This window comes from Anoplophora glabripennis, unplaced genomic scaffold, assembly GCF_000390285.2.
Source record: "Anoplophora glabripennis isolate ALB-LARVAE unplaced genomic scaffold, Agla_2.0 scaffold768, whole genome shotgun sequence".
Taxonomy (NCBI): Eukaryota; Metazoa; Arthropoda; class Insecta; order Coleoptera; family Cerambycidae; genus Anoplophora; species Anoplophora glabripennis.
In genome coordinates this window covers 150156-164160 of record NW_019416962.1, presented here as the reverse complement: position 1 = coordinate 164160, position 14005 = coordinate 150156, and the positions used below count along the sequence as shown (strand labels likewise).

Sequence of the window (14005 nt, the reverse complement as noted above, 5' to 3'; positions counted from 1 at the left end):
ATGACCCCTCAATTTTTGACACGGGCCTGTAGTCTATAACTCTTCGGGACGAAAATGACGCACAATTCAAATCCTGCGTTACTTTTGGGACACCCTTTATATATGTTGGTCTAAACCGTCATATTTTCATTGGTTGATGGTCTTGCAATGTCCTAAACTTTTTGAGACAACCTATATAATAACTGCCTGACAAACAATTTGTAAATATGCTCCTGTTCCAGTTGATGTATCTATTGTTGTAGTCAATAAAATAATTTCCAAGTAAATTACTCTACTCTTTCAGACGGGCATTTTATAATCTATGAATTTATAACTAAATAGGGAGCCTACTACTTTGTTATTATCCTTTTTTTTCATATAAAAGAAAGTAGGTAACAGTTCATTCTTGCACGGTACGCAAGTATATGTAATATAAATAATAATTTACGTAAATCCAAAACTCGTTCTCAGTCGAGTACCTTTTTTTTTTAATCAATTTAAATTTATAAAGATATTATCTGAAGATTAAATCAGTTCATTGATAAACATATATCATATATCACATATCATTCTGTAAATTAATAATTTAATATTCATTATTATTTTGTCTTTTAGCTTTGGCATGCTGGATAATTCTATTAAGACTATTTCAAATGGAGTCGTGCTACGAGCATTTACGCTACAAAAAGAAGTTGAAGAAGTGGTAGATTCAAATAGCATAAAAATGAAGACAACAGGTAAGTAATTTATAAATATAAGGAATTATTAATATTATTGTTCTTAAACGTTATGCAGAGAATACCTAAATTCCTTCATAAAACTTAATGGTGAATTCCAAGTTACAAACTGATGAAAAACTCTCATAAATGTCATAAAAGTAATATTGAAAGTTAGAAAACTTTTGATATCAAAATTCCAATATAGCAGGACCGGATTGGGAACATTTCTATTTTTTATGACTTGAGTGGAAAATGGAATATTTTTTCAGCTAAAAGTATTTGAAACATTGACAAAAGTCACTCAATTGGATATTTCCGTTACTTGTTGGAATTATGAGATTCTTGTAACAAATCTTTGAATTAGTTTTTCAAATATTATTTTAGCAATGTTAAATAGTTAGAGCTAATTTGTTTACTTATCACATCGCAAAAGTTTCCAGTGAGGGTTGCTTGCGGTATGTAGCAAAATAAAACTCTCTCAACAGTAAAAATAAAAGTATTTTTATTGAAAACAAAGTTAGTGAGAAAGAAATGTTGTCGGGGCGAGCGTTCGCTGGAGAATCTTGGTATGGAGTCGCTGGCATGTATATATGTATCTGGTCTTGGCGCTAATCTGCCATGGACTTTGACGTAATACTTAACATGGGTCACTTGTGGACATGCGTATCCACACCAGTATATATTTTTTCGGGAGTGTTTTTATTTTTAATTAATCTATAATCTATTATCATTATAAGTTTTATATTTTTTTATACAAATATACATAGGAAATTTTTCCGATGTGTCAAGTGGATAAAAATATTCACATTAATGCCTGCAAAATCTGTAAAATGTAAAAGTACAGTAGGTAACTGTTGTCATTGCTAGAATAGTATTGAAATGTTGATTTAAAAGATAACCATGACATTGTTGAAGGGATAAGAAAAAATCAAACACATGTTTTTTTTCAATAGTTCATGTATTTTTAGTATGCTATATGAAATAGTAGAAAAAGTATATTGGACTTTTCAGTGGAGCTTTAAAATAGAATTTTTATCCTGTACGGTCCTGGAGTTATGAAAGTGTGACTTCCAGAGTTCGTTAGTTTTGGTTTTTGGTGGTTCAAGACGTGTATCAAAAACAAATTAATTCCCATAAATGGTTAAATGATAAATTAAAACAAATTTTAATAAAAATGCAAACATCACCCTGTATATCAACTCGTCTAATTTGTCCCATTCTGCCATTAGATACAATATATATAGATTGTTAAATACAAGAAAAAATTCGTAAAAAGTTCTACGGAATCAGAATAGAAGAACACTTCAACATTAATTTAAAAAGAATATGGCCAACAAATGTAATTTAAAACAAAGTCTCCATTTATTTGCTGCTACAGTTCGCAAATGTCGTACAAAATATGAACAGAATAGTGATTTAACTTCATCAACTAACTGGATGCTAATTTTTCGAAATGGTTGCTGCTGAATTATTCCTGTGTTTTCTATCATAATTACTTCTTACGTGAATTTTGGGATACCCTTTGATTTGAAATTTGAAAATTTTGTAAGTATTATTTCGTTCGTAAATGATAAAACTATGACATATTATAAAATATCGTATCACCGTACAAAATATTGTATCCGATGCAATGCAAAAATATACGAGGTTATTTAAAAATAAGTACCGATGAAATTCACTTTTAGTTGAAAGGAAGTTTAACAAAAAAAATAACTGTATAGTGTGACTATAAGTAGCTATCATTTTGTGCAAAAATATAGGACATTTTTCTCAAAAATCAGTTCTTCGGCTATATCTTATTAAATTGATGTTCAGTTGTTTTTCTGATAGCATACCTATTCTGATTGCGCAGGGTTTTTTTACACATGCCTACATATGTTCCATTCAAATATTTTAATAGCAATAAAGTGAATCGCTTTAAAAAGATAATTGTGGAAAGTATACGAACGACTGTATTGAATTATCATATTAAATGCATGCACATTTTTCTTATTTATATTATGTTTAAAATTGTATCTTTGTAGCCGAATTATTTTAATTCCGAAATGTTTACCATCGATATTATTATTTTCTGCAAAACTCAATACTCAAATATTTTTGAAACTGTACAAAGAAGTGCCACTACACGGTAATTAGCCCTTACTTGAGCATTTATGTGGGACCCAACGCGAACAAATTTTTTTGTCGGCCAAATGTTCGTACAATATTGATTGCATGATGGTCTCACTAACGCATAGCATCAATGTTTTCTGGAACAAAAACCGATTTTGGATGACCTTCACGACATATTAGGCAATTTTAAGGGTCTCACTTTGTATCTCCTTAATTTAGCCATGAAAGTGATTTATTATTAAATATTAATTAAGTTCAACTTGCTTTTACCTGGGCACTGAAATTTAACTTATTTAAATAAAAAAAAATCCCAGACAAGAATGATCTTAAATAGAAAAAATTATCTCTTCCCTGTGGGGTGACTTTCCAGAATTTACGACGTAAGTCACAATAAGAAAGTGCAAAACGTTAATTAGTAAAAAAATACCACTGAAATGAAAGTTAGGATAAGGTGTTACTTTGAATTTAACATACACAGATAATCATGTAAAATTACCTATTTTCATCACCATATTCATTATTGAATATAAGTGATACAAATACTGTATCACTTCCCTGCCGGCTACAGACACGTTAAAATCACCGCTAAAAAAAGTACGCGATGTTGCCGTTCTTACTATTCAGTAAGTATGGAGTGATGATAGCCTAATGAAGCTCATGTTTCGGCCAAATTGTTAAGTTAGCTTGCATGAATTAATTTAATAACCTTAATTTGATACAAAATATATATTTATTCACTGAGAATAAATGGTAAATTATTGGTTTAAAACGCATCGCATATACTTAAAATTTTGTAAATTTCACATATAAATTATCGTGAATCAGCATTTTTGTAATAAGTTTGAGGGATGAAGTTGTTTTTACTAAAGTAAGACCAATTGGGCGTCTAAAAATATTCTATCATGATAGCAAACATTGATGATATTTTCAAAGACTCTGACACTGAGGGAAGTAATGTCGGTAGCACCACCAGCATTTTAAGATTACCAGATATGACTGGTTTTATGAATGACCTGACATTGAACATAGCTGATCCCGATGGCTTGTTGGACATATCCAGTTTGGATACAGATTCCAACGCACTATTTTCAGAAGATGAAAAACGACGAGATAAGAAGCGAAAAATGAATAAAAACACACTATAACAGAAAGAGATCAGAATTGGAAAGGAAAAACTGAAAAGAGAGGTAAAGAAAAAAGCAAATAACCCAAAGCCTAAAAACAACGTCAAAGTCAAGTATGGCTGTAAGGGTACTTTTGATTTTTGAATTAATAAATATTTCATTAATCATTCACTATTCTAAATGTTTGTTTTATTAATCTTACTTCGCTGGATAGGTTGTCATTTCCTTGGTAGCTACAATAAACAAATATATAATATATATTTTATTAATTTCAAGTTAGTTTATGAAATTCATTGTGTTCAAAATATAATGGCAACTTTAAACACCAACCAATATGATTTTAGATTTAATTTTCACTTTCCTCTACATGTTCTCATTTCCCTGTGCGGAGAAAATGGAAAAACAGATATAAATGAATATTTACCGTAGTTTTGTCTGGCCCATTTGAGATTGGTTATATGTTATAGTACATTCTTGACCCCTAATTGTTTTTTCCCAATTATCGACAAAAAATGGGGCTCTCATAATTGTTGTATTTAATTCCACCGTGAGTAGAACTACCCTTATATAAGTTTATTTATTGTTATTTTTTTACTCTTTTAATCTAAGTAGTGTGTAGCAAAATAAGTATCTACTCGAATAAAAAAAAACTAAGAAAAACCACCATATAAATATTTTTCAGGTACCTTAACATTAGCCAAACATGTATATAACATTGGTTCTTACTTTCTGTTTTTTTTATATAATATTACAAACGTGTAACTTGAATGAAATAACATGCTGAGAACAACGTACCTTCAATCAAATATGAACGATAGATAAGTGTGAAGTGGACCTTATGCTATTTACTTATTAAACAATCAGTTTTAGATAAAATAATTAACACAAATAATGTGAATATGTAAGTAGTTTTATCGCGATTATATATAGCTCAGTCTTTGCCAAGTTAATGTGCTTAATTTTGCATCTTGGGAGAACTTTTTAAGTTACGAAACATAAATGGAAAAAACAAGAGGTTAGTAAATCAATGTATCTCTATGTAGAATTAAATCATATTCTTCCTTTTCTAAATAGATCTAAATTTCGACTTAATATTAAAATAATAGATACATGTTAAATATTAAAACAAAAATATTTATACCTAATATTTATTAAATATTATTTATGATTAAGTTGCAAACATTGAATGATATCATTTTTTCTACTCAACTATTTTAATTTTAAAATATTGTTGAAAATTATTTCGGATGCTATAGCGTATTTTTATCCAAAATGATCACATTATTCAAAATAATTAAAAGTAGCAATAGAATTTATTACGGAGCGTTTAAAATATTTTCATACAATTTTGGACATATTGTGCCACTTTTAAATTTACTTGATGATTATTTTGGAAATAATACTTTATCTGCAATTTTTTGAAGTAGACGTCTGTACCTACCTTCATTCCTGCGCACCTTCAATTATTAAATTTATAATGCTTCTTCATCAGCAATTTACTCTTTAAAAATTTCTCTTTCAATAACGGTATGGACTTTTTGGGGTATATTGTATATATTTATTATACTTATAAAATCAGGACCTATTCAAGGTTGCATCCTCGTTGAGTAAATTATACATATTTATTTACCTACTGATACAGTAACAATATATTAACATTGATAACAACTGTAAGTACTGATAAATATCGTATTAGTTATAAACATGTTTTAATCATTTTATAAATATCAATTATTTTTTTTCAATACAGTAATTCCTAGTACAACATTTGCAAATGTTTATTCTCAATAATTTTGGTCCATTAGTTTCGCCATATTGATAATTATTATGTAAGCCATTCACCACATTGATTGATTGAGGCCCGGTACTTTGAGTCTCGATTAAGACTTAATTAACTAATAAGGCGATTATACTGTGAATATAAATTATAAATTAAATCAGTATGTGTAGAGTATAATCATGTGATTACCTAATCAAGGCTTAACCGAGACTCAAAGTACCGGGCCTATACTATTAAAATTGTTAATCTTATTATTTTTTTATGTAAAAGCCGTCTCTGTAAATGTAGAGTCTGGCAAATAAATTATTATTGTTATTATTTTTTGATTAATGAACCATACACAATTATTATAATATTAACCAATCTGATATCAAACAGGTCAGAAAATATATGTAATATCTTCTGTCTCCGTTCAAGATCACCGTGACCCCAACATGAACGCCAAGATATTAAAAAGATATTATATTTATTTATATTTTATATAATTTGTAAGTATCGTATTACAATACAAGTTTTCATAGAACACGCAGGAGGCAGTTTGAATATTTTAATAGGTTTTAACTGAATTATTATTATTTAGTTAATACCATAATCAGCTGGATCAGGATAACTTTGTAAAGAATTCTTCGTTTTGCCTTTCGCCCTGCATTCTCATCGTATGATATACAATTATTTGTAGGAAGTGAAGTTTGGTTATAAAACTGAAGAGACTTCAAAAATGTCTGTACCATTTTGAAATTATCATACTTTACTGTTTATTGTTAAAGAATGGAAAACGTTACCTAACATTTATTCATATGCTGACATTGTAAATTTATTATTTATTCACGGAGAGTGTCACAAGATAATAAATACAACTTGCATAGAATCTAATGAGAAATGCACTCATTGACAACAATAAACTGGTGACAAATTAGGCGCTTGTTTTGAAGTTCCACTAAAAATTTCACAGACATCCTCGCAAGTAATTATACGATATCCCTTGATTGCACGAAAAACAGTAAATACCTTAAAAACCAGAAGAGATTGGTATAGGGAAAAGAAAGACAACGAAATTGTTCATCAGGCTGCGCAAACATATACAGGGTGTTTCATTTAAGAAAAATAAGTTAAGATGGTTTAAAGTTAAAAAAAAAGTTAAAAGTTAAAGTTAAATTAAATTCGGCATTAAATTTCTACCATTCTGAAATTGTCATTTTAAAATTATGGCAGGGATGCTCAGAGTTTTATGTCCCTATTTTATCGCTCTGACTTTATTATTGAAAAAACGTATTTTTTAATTTAGCAGAGCTTTTTAATTTTTTTTTCTTAAATTAAATGTATCAAAAACAGTTAACTTTAAGAATAGGAAACCTTTATTAAAATTCACCTAAAAATTCACGTAGAATCCAAAATTGCAATAATATATTGAGTGTTCCATTTAAAATAACGAAGATGACCTCAACTTCCGGTATAACCGAAAACGCTATTGCCCAAATTTTCAAAATTAAAATCGAAGTATGTATATGCCATCTTGCTTATTTATTCTGCAATTGATTAGGTTCTGTTATGTTTAGAGTTTGTGGTTTATATTTGTCTGTTCTTTTAGGACTCGACTCTATAATTTTTGTTAAGTTTAGAACTAATGGTGTATGCTACTATTCTATGTAGTTTGTGTTTAAACCTCTTCGTTTATGTTACGTTTAAAATTCTTGGTTTATCAAGTTACTTTCTTTTATGAACGAACTCTTTTACTTTCAAAAGGTCTGGTGCCCTTTTCCTCTTTTTTCCAGCTTCAGCAATATTTCTTTTTTTTTTTTTTAATTTTCCACAAGCTGCTTCACTATACATCTGTAATCTGTATTTTTTTATTGGCTAGAATTTTTTCAACGTTTTTAAATCTCAGCTGTGCAACTTTTTCTATGTTGTTCAATACAATGAGAACAATCAACAGTCCCAAATATTATACAAATTTTGATGATTTTGTAAGAGTGAAAGTGGAAAAATAGCAGAGCCATAAGTAATAAGGACGAATTTACTCTGAATAGTAAAACGAAAGGAAGTCAAAACAGTGGACAGAACTATAGCTTCATGACAGCCGTAATTAATTCATTAAGTATCAGATATGAAGAAAAAAAAAACAATCTGACTGAAGAAACAAAGAGTATTGTATACCGAAAACGGGAAAACGAGTTTCAAAAATATAAAATATTTTCATTGGGATGAAGAACATTTATTAGTAGTTATATTGCACAAACGTGCTAGGACTACTGGATGAACTGAAGCCAGATATTCTTATGGTGAGGCCCGGGAAACGAAGTCTAAAGCGCGTTTCTATTCCTATAGCACATTCAGTAACGTTAAAAAGGCAAACAAATCTTTTATTCTTGTACTTTTTTTTTTCTTTAAAATGCTTTCTTGCGGAGTTATGGGCATTTTAATGCTCAAAATTGGTTAAACTGTAAAAAAGTGCGGAAATAAAATCTTTTTATTTTGGCCCTATTAACACGTCTGTGCACTTTAATTTCAAAATCGTAACTATTTTACAAAAAATAGAGATTTCCACTGATTTTGAGCTATTTTTAAAGTTAGGGAAAAATCCTGACGTGTTCGATTTAATCAAAAAGTTTGTATAAATCATATCTACCTGTCCTCTGTTATCTGAAACATTCGTAATGTATTGAGCAAACTCAACTGAATTAGTAACAGTTGACCTGCCTGATAACCTAATGACCTGATGATGACCTGACATGATGGTATGATTAAATTTGGTTATGTATTTTTAATATACTACAAATTATGACTTAGTGTCCTTGTTTCCAGCGACTCGTAAAGTAATGTAATGAAATATTAATTTCTTTCGTGTCGGGTTTGACAATTTCAATAGACTGTGAAATAAACTTATTGATACTTAATAAAATGACACAAATATATCGTTGACCTGTAATTTTATTTTTCAGAAGAATATCAAAAACTGAGTTATGAGAACATAAATATCTCGCAGACCCGAAAAATTTTCTCATTCGTTTAGTTACGGTTTTTAGTACATTTATAGTTAAACAGCTACTTCATTCTTCTCTACTTCCCGTACCTCTTGTTACAGAGTTCCAGGGTGGTTTACCATTATACCATCCTTCACTTTCTCTGTTAAGTTTTTAAAGTCGGAAAATTTTAAGATAAAGAAAGGTAGTAGTACCTACAAGTAAGGACAAAAGTGGTAGAATACTTTTTAAGTCTTTGAATACATGTAATCAGTTCAGTTCAGATGATAAAAAAAACCGATTCCTACAAGCTTTTATATATTTTCTCTATCTATTCTTGGAATATGAGAGGTGACATTTACGCACATTATCTCATATACTTAGAAGAACGGACTTCCCCTTACGTTGTTTTAATAAAAAAAAGTTTCATGTTCGAAAAACTACACCTCACAACCTGTATGTATTTTGAGCCTCTAAATATACGAATTTGAATACATACATTAGAATTGCGCCATCAGGTTAATCTTTTCGAACTCTCAACATATACGTTAGAATTCCAACCTTCCCCTAGCGATTTCCTAATTATGTTTTACGTTTTTTAAAGAGGTGAATACAAATTTGATGCCAGAATTGATCAATCGAACACAGGAGACAGCAAATCTCTCGAACTGTGTTATGCAGCGGCTACACGTCAGCGACTTGTCTGCACGGTATGGTTTGCGCAATAAACACGGAACGCTGTGTTGTGGCCACACGATGCAGGTAAGACCGTGCAGACTGCAGGCACTGCAGGCACTGCAGGCAGCAATCAGTATGTTTCTCAGGAATAATCCAAGCGAAGAATTTTTAGTATTAGCCTCTTTCTATTTTACATTAGTAAAAAAAAAGAAATAGAAGTCATCGTTCAAAATGGTTAAAAAATGGCTTCTGAACAGAAATATACATTCACATATAAATTTAATGAAGGATTTGAGAGAAGATCCCAACGATTGGCGTAATTATATGAGAATGGATGAAACGTCGTATACTGAATTACTAGGATTGGTGACTCCCTTCATAAAACGACAAAATACTGTAGTGCGCGAATCTATTGTCAGAAAACACGATTTTCTGAGACATCTACATCTATCCCACTATATCGTTTAGTAGTAGTTATAAGTTTCTTTGCATATTAATCTATTTCCAAAAACTTTTCGTCGGATTTTTCAAGAAGGCTTTTGATGATCGAGGAGTGACAGAAAAAAACTTCAAAAAAGGGATTTTCTAAAAAAATAATGTCAAATTGTTTTAGCTTCGTTGATACGAGAGTTCCACAGTGATCATCCGTCGCAACTCGTTGAAACACGCAAGACAAGAGTGTCTTCCGCGGATACGCGACCGTTAGAAGTGTACCCTGTAAGTGTAACGCTACAATTTGGACCTTTTCGCCAATTAAAAGTTTGCTTACTATAGACTATTTTGGTGTGGGTTAGAACTAAATAGATCTACTTCAATAGTCCCTGAATTTTATTTAATTTTTTCCTCACAAGGGACGTACGGAGTGTGACACTATGTACATATATATCTCCTCCTGAAAGATTGAGTTGGTACTCTCAGATATTTGGCTACAGGGAGATCATAGAAAGATTTAAGGTTTTCTGCCGCAATTTCTCTTAACTGAACACCGTGCGCCGTCCACACGCTCAAATTTTACCGTGCAAACCGAATTTGCACAAACAAAATCTTCAGCATGCCGAAGTTTACGCAAGCCGCGCTTTTCAGTTTGTGCGAGAAAATGTTTTGCCGGCCACACGTACGGGCTTCCCGATACAAACTGGTTTGTGCAGGCAAGCGCGCGGTAAAGCCTGTATGTGTGGCCGGCCCATTAGACTTCGGAGGTTGCGAGTGGGACTTGCTGGTACCCATTTTGAATGGGTTCATGGAGTTTTTTAAGACTAGATTGAAATTCTAATACATACCTTAAAAGAATTAAATACTTGAACTTGAACATTAATACACAGATTTTTTATTTTAGTAGTTTCTTTCAGTCATTAAACGCTCAGGAAAATATTTACATACACAAATTCGATTATCTCGATTTTTTTGAGTTTATAAAGTGGTCATTATTCAACTGATCAATTTGGGCGTTAAATTTGTACTTAGCTCAAATTTGTACACATGCTGGAAAAATGCCGTTACCCGATTTCCATATAATTTGAACGTATCGATTGCTTCCACGCAATTTTCTTTTAATCCACGCGTAGACAGATATACATACATTATATGATTATTAATTTTTAATATACAAATTTAAATTATTAATTTGTTTTTCTTATATAAAAAAATCGGAACGTATAAAAATAAATTAATTTTTTCTATAGTGAGAAGAAAATGTTGCACGTAACTACAGGGACACACATTAAATATACAGCGTGTCCCCGGATGGGGTATCGCACTTTTTTATTGGTGATTTTTCGTGAAAAAGTTATTATTGATAAAGAGTTTTGCTTATCTTGGGAAGTCATGGGTAGTAATCAAATATGTAATAAAACATACAGGGCATCCAAAACATTTCAAAATGTGAAATTATCCCTAAAGAGTGCCTAATTTTTGTTTTCGTTGAAAAATGTATCTGAGAAAGTTGTTCGAGAACTCAAGAAATGCTTAAATACGGGGTTTAGTCAGAAAAGACTAAAAGGCGTCGCAATTTTTAACTATCTTACATACCATACCATGGATATTTCCTTATCTACATATTTATTTTTATTAACTGCCCACCGAATAATTTTTAATAATGCTAACCCTGAAGCAACGAATTTATCTTGTGTATTGTTATGGAATCGGTAATGTTTCAAATCGATATGCAATACAAATTTTTAATGAAAAGTATCCAAATGTAACTGTAACTCGTGGAGCAGCTCGCAAGTTAATTATAAAATTCGATACCACTTGTGATGTAAAGAATATTAAAAAGATAAAATACAAGATAATACAATGATAACGATGCTGGTACGGTTGTAGTTAATCCAAAGATGTCACTCGGAAAAAGGCCAGAAAACATAGATATTAGCAGATTTCATAGTCAACGAATTTTAGTATACAACAAAATCTATCCATTCGAACCAGTGTTTAATCATAAATTGCTTGATGGAGATGATGGTCGTCGTTTGAGCTTTTGTTTAACAATGAGCGAAAAACTGATTGAAATTAGATTCTTTCATCACAATATTCTATTTACTGACGAATTCACACCCACAACTAATGGCGTGATTTCCTCTCAAAACTGTAAATACTGGCCTAAAGATAATCCAATATTTTTATTGATAACTGGTAGTCAAAAATTTAAAAAAGTTGTCTAGTGTGCATAATGTATCACAAAATAATTGGTCCTCAATTTTTGGAAGAAAATCTTAATCAAAATTCGTATTTGCAAATTCTCAATAATTTTGTTTTGGCAGAATTAGATAGCGAAAATTTAGAGTTCAGAAGAAAATAAACTAATATTTCAACAAAACGGATCCCTGCACATTCCACACTTCTAGTGAGAAACTGGCTTGAAATTCACTTCCCGAACAAGTGGATCGGACGCTATGGACCAATACCTTGGCCTGCTACTTGTCCCAATTAGATTATTTTTTATGGGGATACCTAAAACAAAAAGTGTATTCAAACGATTTTGACGATAACATTGTTTACTTAAGAAAAAAATTCAGGTAGTATAATTATAATTAATATAAATTTACCATAAACGAAGAAATGATTTCGTCTGTGTACAAGGAATTTAGAAAAATGTTTATTACTTGGAGGTTTACAAGTTGAATAGGACTTGTTTCGTTGTTGTTAATTCCAGTTCTAATTTGTTATTTCTATATTTTAATTAGAAAAGCTACTTTTATTTGGTTTGCAGGCTACCGTGGCAGATATACTTCTGAGAAAGACAGTGATATGTCGCTCGAAACGTCAAGAAACCTAAACCGACGACGTGGCAACCAACCCGGAAACTGTTCTACCAGGCTATTTTTATATTAAATTTGTTGTTTTTTACAATTTCTTTATACTTTAAGTAAGATAGATAAAAATGGCCTCTTCTTATTTGCAAAATGTGATTATTCTTCTTTTTTGACTAAACACCGTATTTAAGCATTTTTTGAGTTCTCGAACAACTTTGTTAAATACAGTTTTCAACGAAAACAAAAATTAAAGGCACTGCTTGGGGAATATATCACATTTTGAAATTTTTTGGACGCCCTGTATGTTTTATTACATATTTGATTACTTGATTACTGCCCATGACTTCCCAAGATAAGCAACACTTTTTAACAAGAATAACTTTCTTGAAAAATCAACAATAAATTAAAATATTTTGTAATTGTTTTATGTCATCATTTATCGTTACAATTCATTAGTGCGTACTCCATTATTTGCTGCTATATTAATTATTTTGTAACTAATTTATCTAATAGTTATTAAATAAGAATTGTCAATTTTTTAAATTAAAAAATTAACTTTTTAAAAGGATCATATTAATTACTTAATATAATTATTACTTATCAAAATTAAATTATTTACATGATAAGACAAACTATCAACTCATGTGTTGTGTTATTCATATAACTTCACCAAACTTGATATAAATTGACACCAGAAGCGATAAGTTATCCAGGAATTTTCTATGCTGCAAAACAGTAAAATAATTTAGTATATTAAACAGATTTATTCAGACATGCCGAAAATAACATTAACCAACTGTTTGAGTAAAGGTTAGTAGATAGACCTAGAAAGCAGGAGTTTAATAAACATTTGCATATGTTCCTTTTACCTAAATTTGTACTTATTTAATTTTTAAATATAATATAATATATAATGAAGTATGTAGCTATTGAACTGAAAATTCAAAAAAATTGTTTTACATGCGCACATAACGTTTGTATAAGAAAGTTCGGATTATTTGGACAACTTATGAAATAAATATTTTCGAGTAATATAAATCAGATTAAGGGTTGATTTTTTCATTAATAACTAAAAAAAATTTGTTCGGCCCCGTAACACTTTGCAATAAATGAATAGTGTAGTGTATAATAATTACTATTTTAGGAAAAAGACACAGAAATGGACCGAAATATTTTACCATGTTTATGTCAGAACTAATCGCAACTGGCACCTTAATGTTTTTGGGTTGTATGGGATGTGTTCCGGAAGTTGATAATCCACCAGCAGTGCATCACATGTCATCTTTATCTTTTGGTCTTGTGGTACTACTTATAATACAGGTAACAAATATATTTAATATAAGTAATCTTCTAATTTGTTTTAATATAATAAAATTTATGTTTAATAATAATAATAATAATA

At 30.3% G+C, this 14005-nt stretch overlaps 1 protein-coding gene across 4 annotated transcripts in view; it reads left to right on the top strand.

Annotated features, from left to right (window-relative positions):
• LOC108911861 (aquaporin-like) overlaps window positions 1-14005 on the top strand; it is a 52398-nt gene that overhangs the window by 12553 nt on the left and 25840 nt on the right. For 2 of the 4 annotated variants that reach the window (XM_018716917.2, XM_018716918.2), the window contains exons 2-3: window positions 595-716; window positions 13748-13923. In XM_018716917.2, the coding sequence (XP_018572433.1) occupies window positions 602-716; window positions 13748-13923 (291 nt within the window). In that variant the 5' untranslated portion in view covers window positions 595-601. Of the gene's footprint in view, window positions 1-594; window positions 717-4843; window positions 4950-13369; window positions 13414-13747; window positions 13924-14005 lie in introns of those variants that run through there. The other 2 variants (XM_018716920.2, XM_018716919.2) reach the window with 2 other exon arrangements.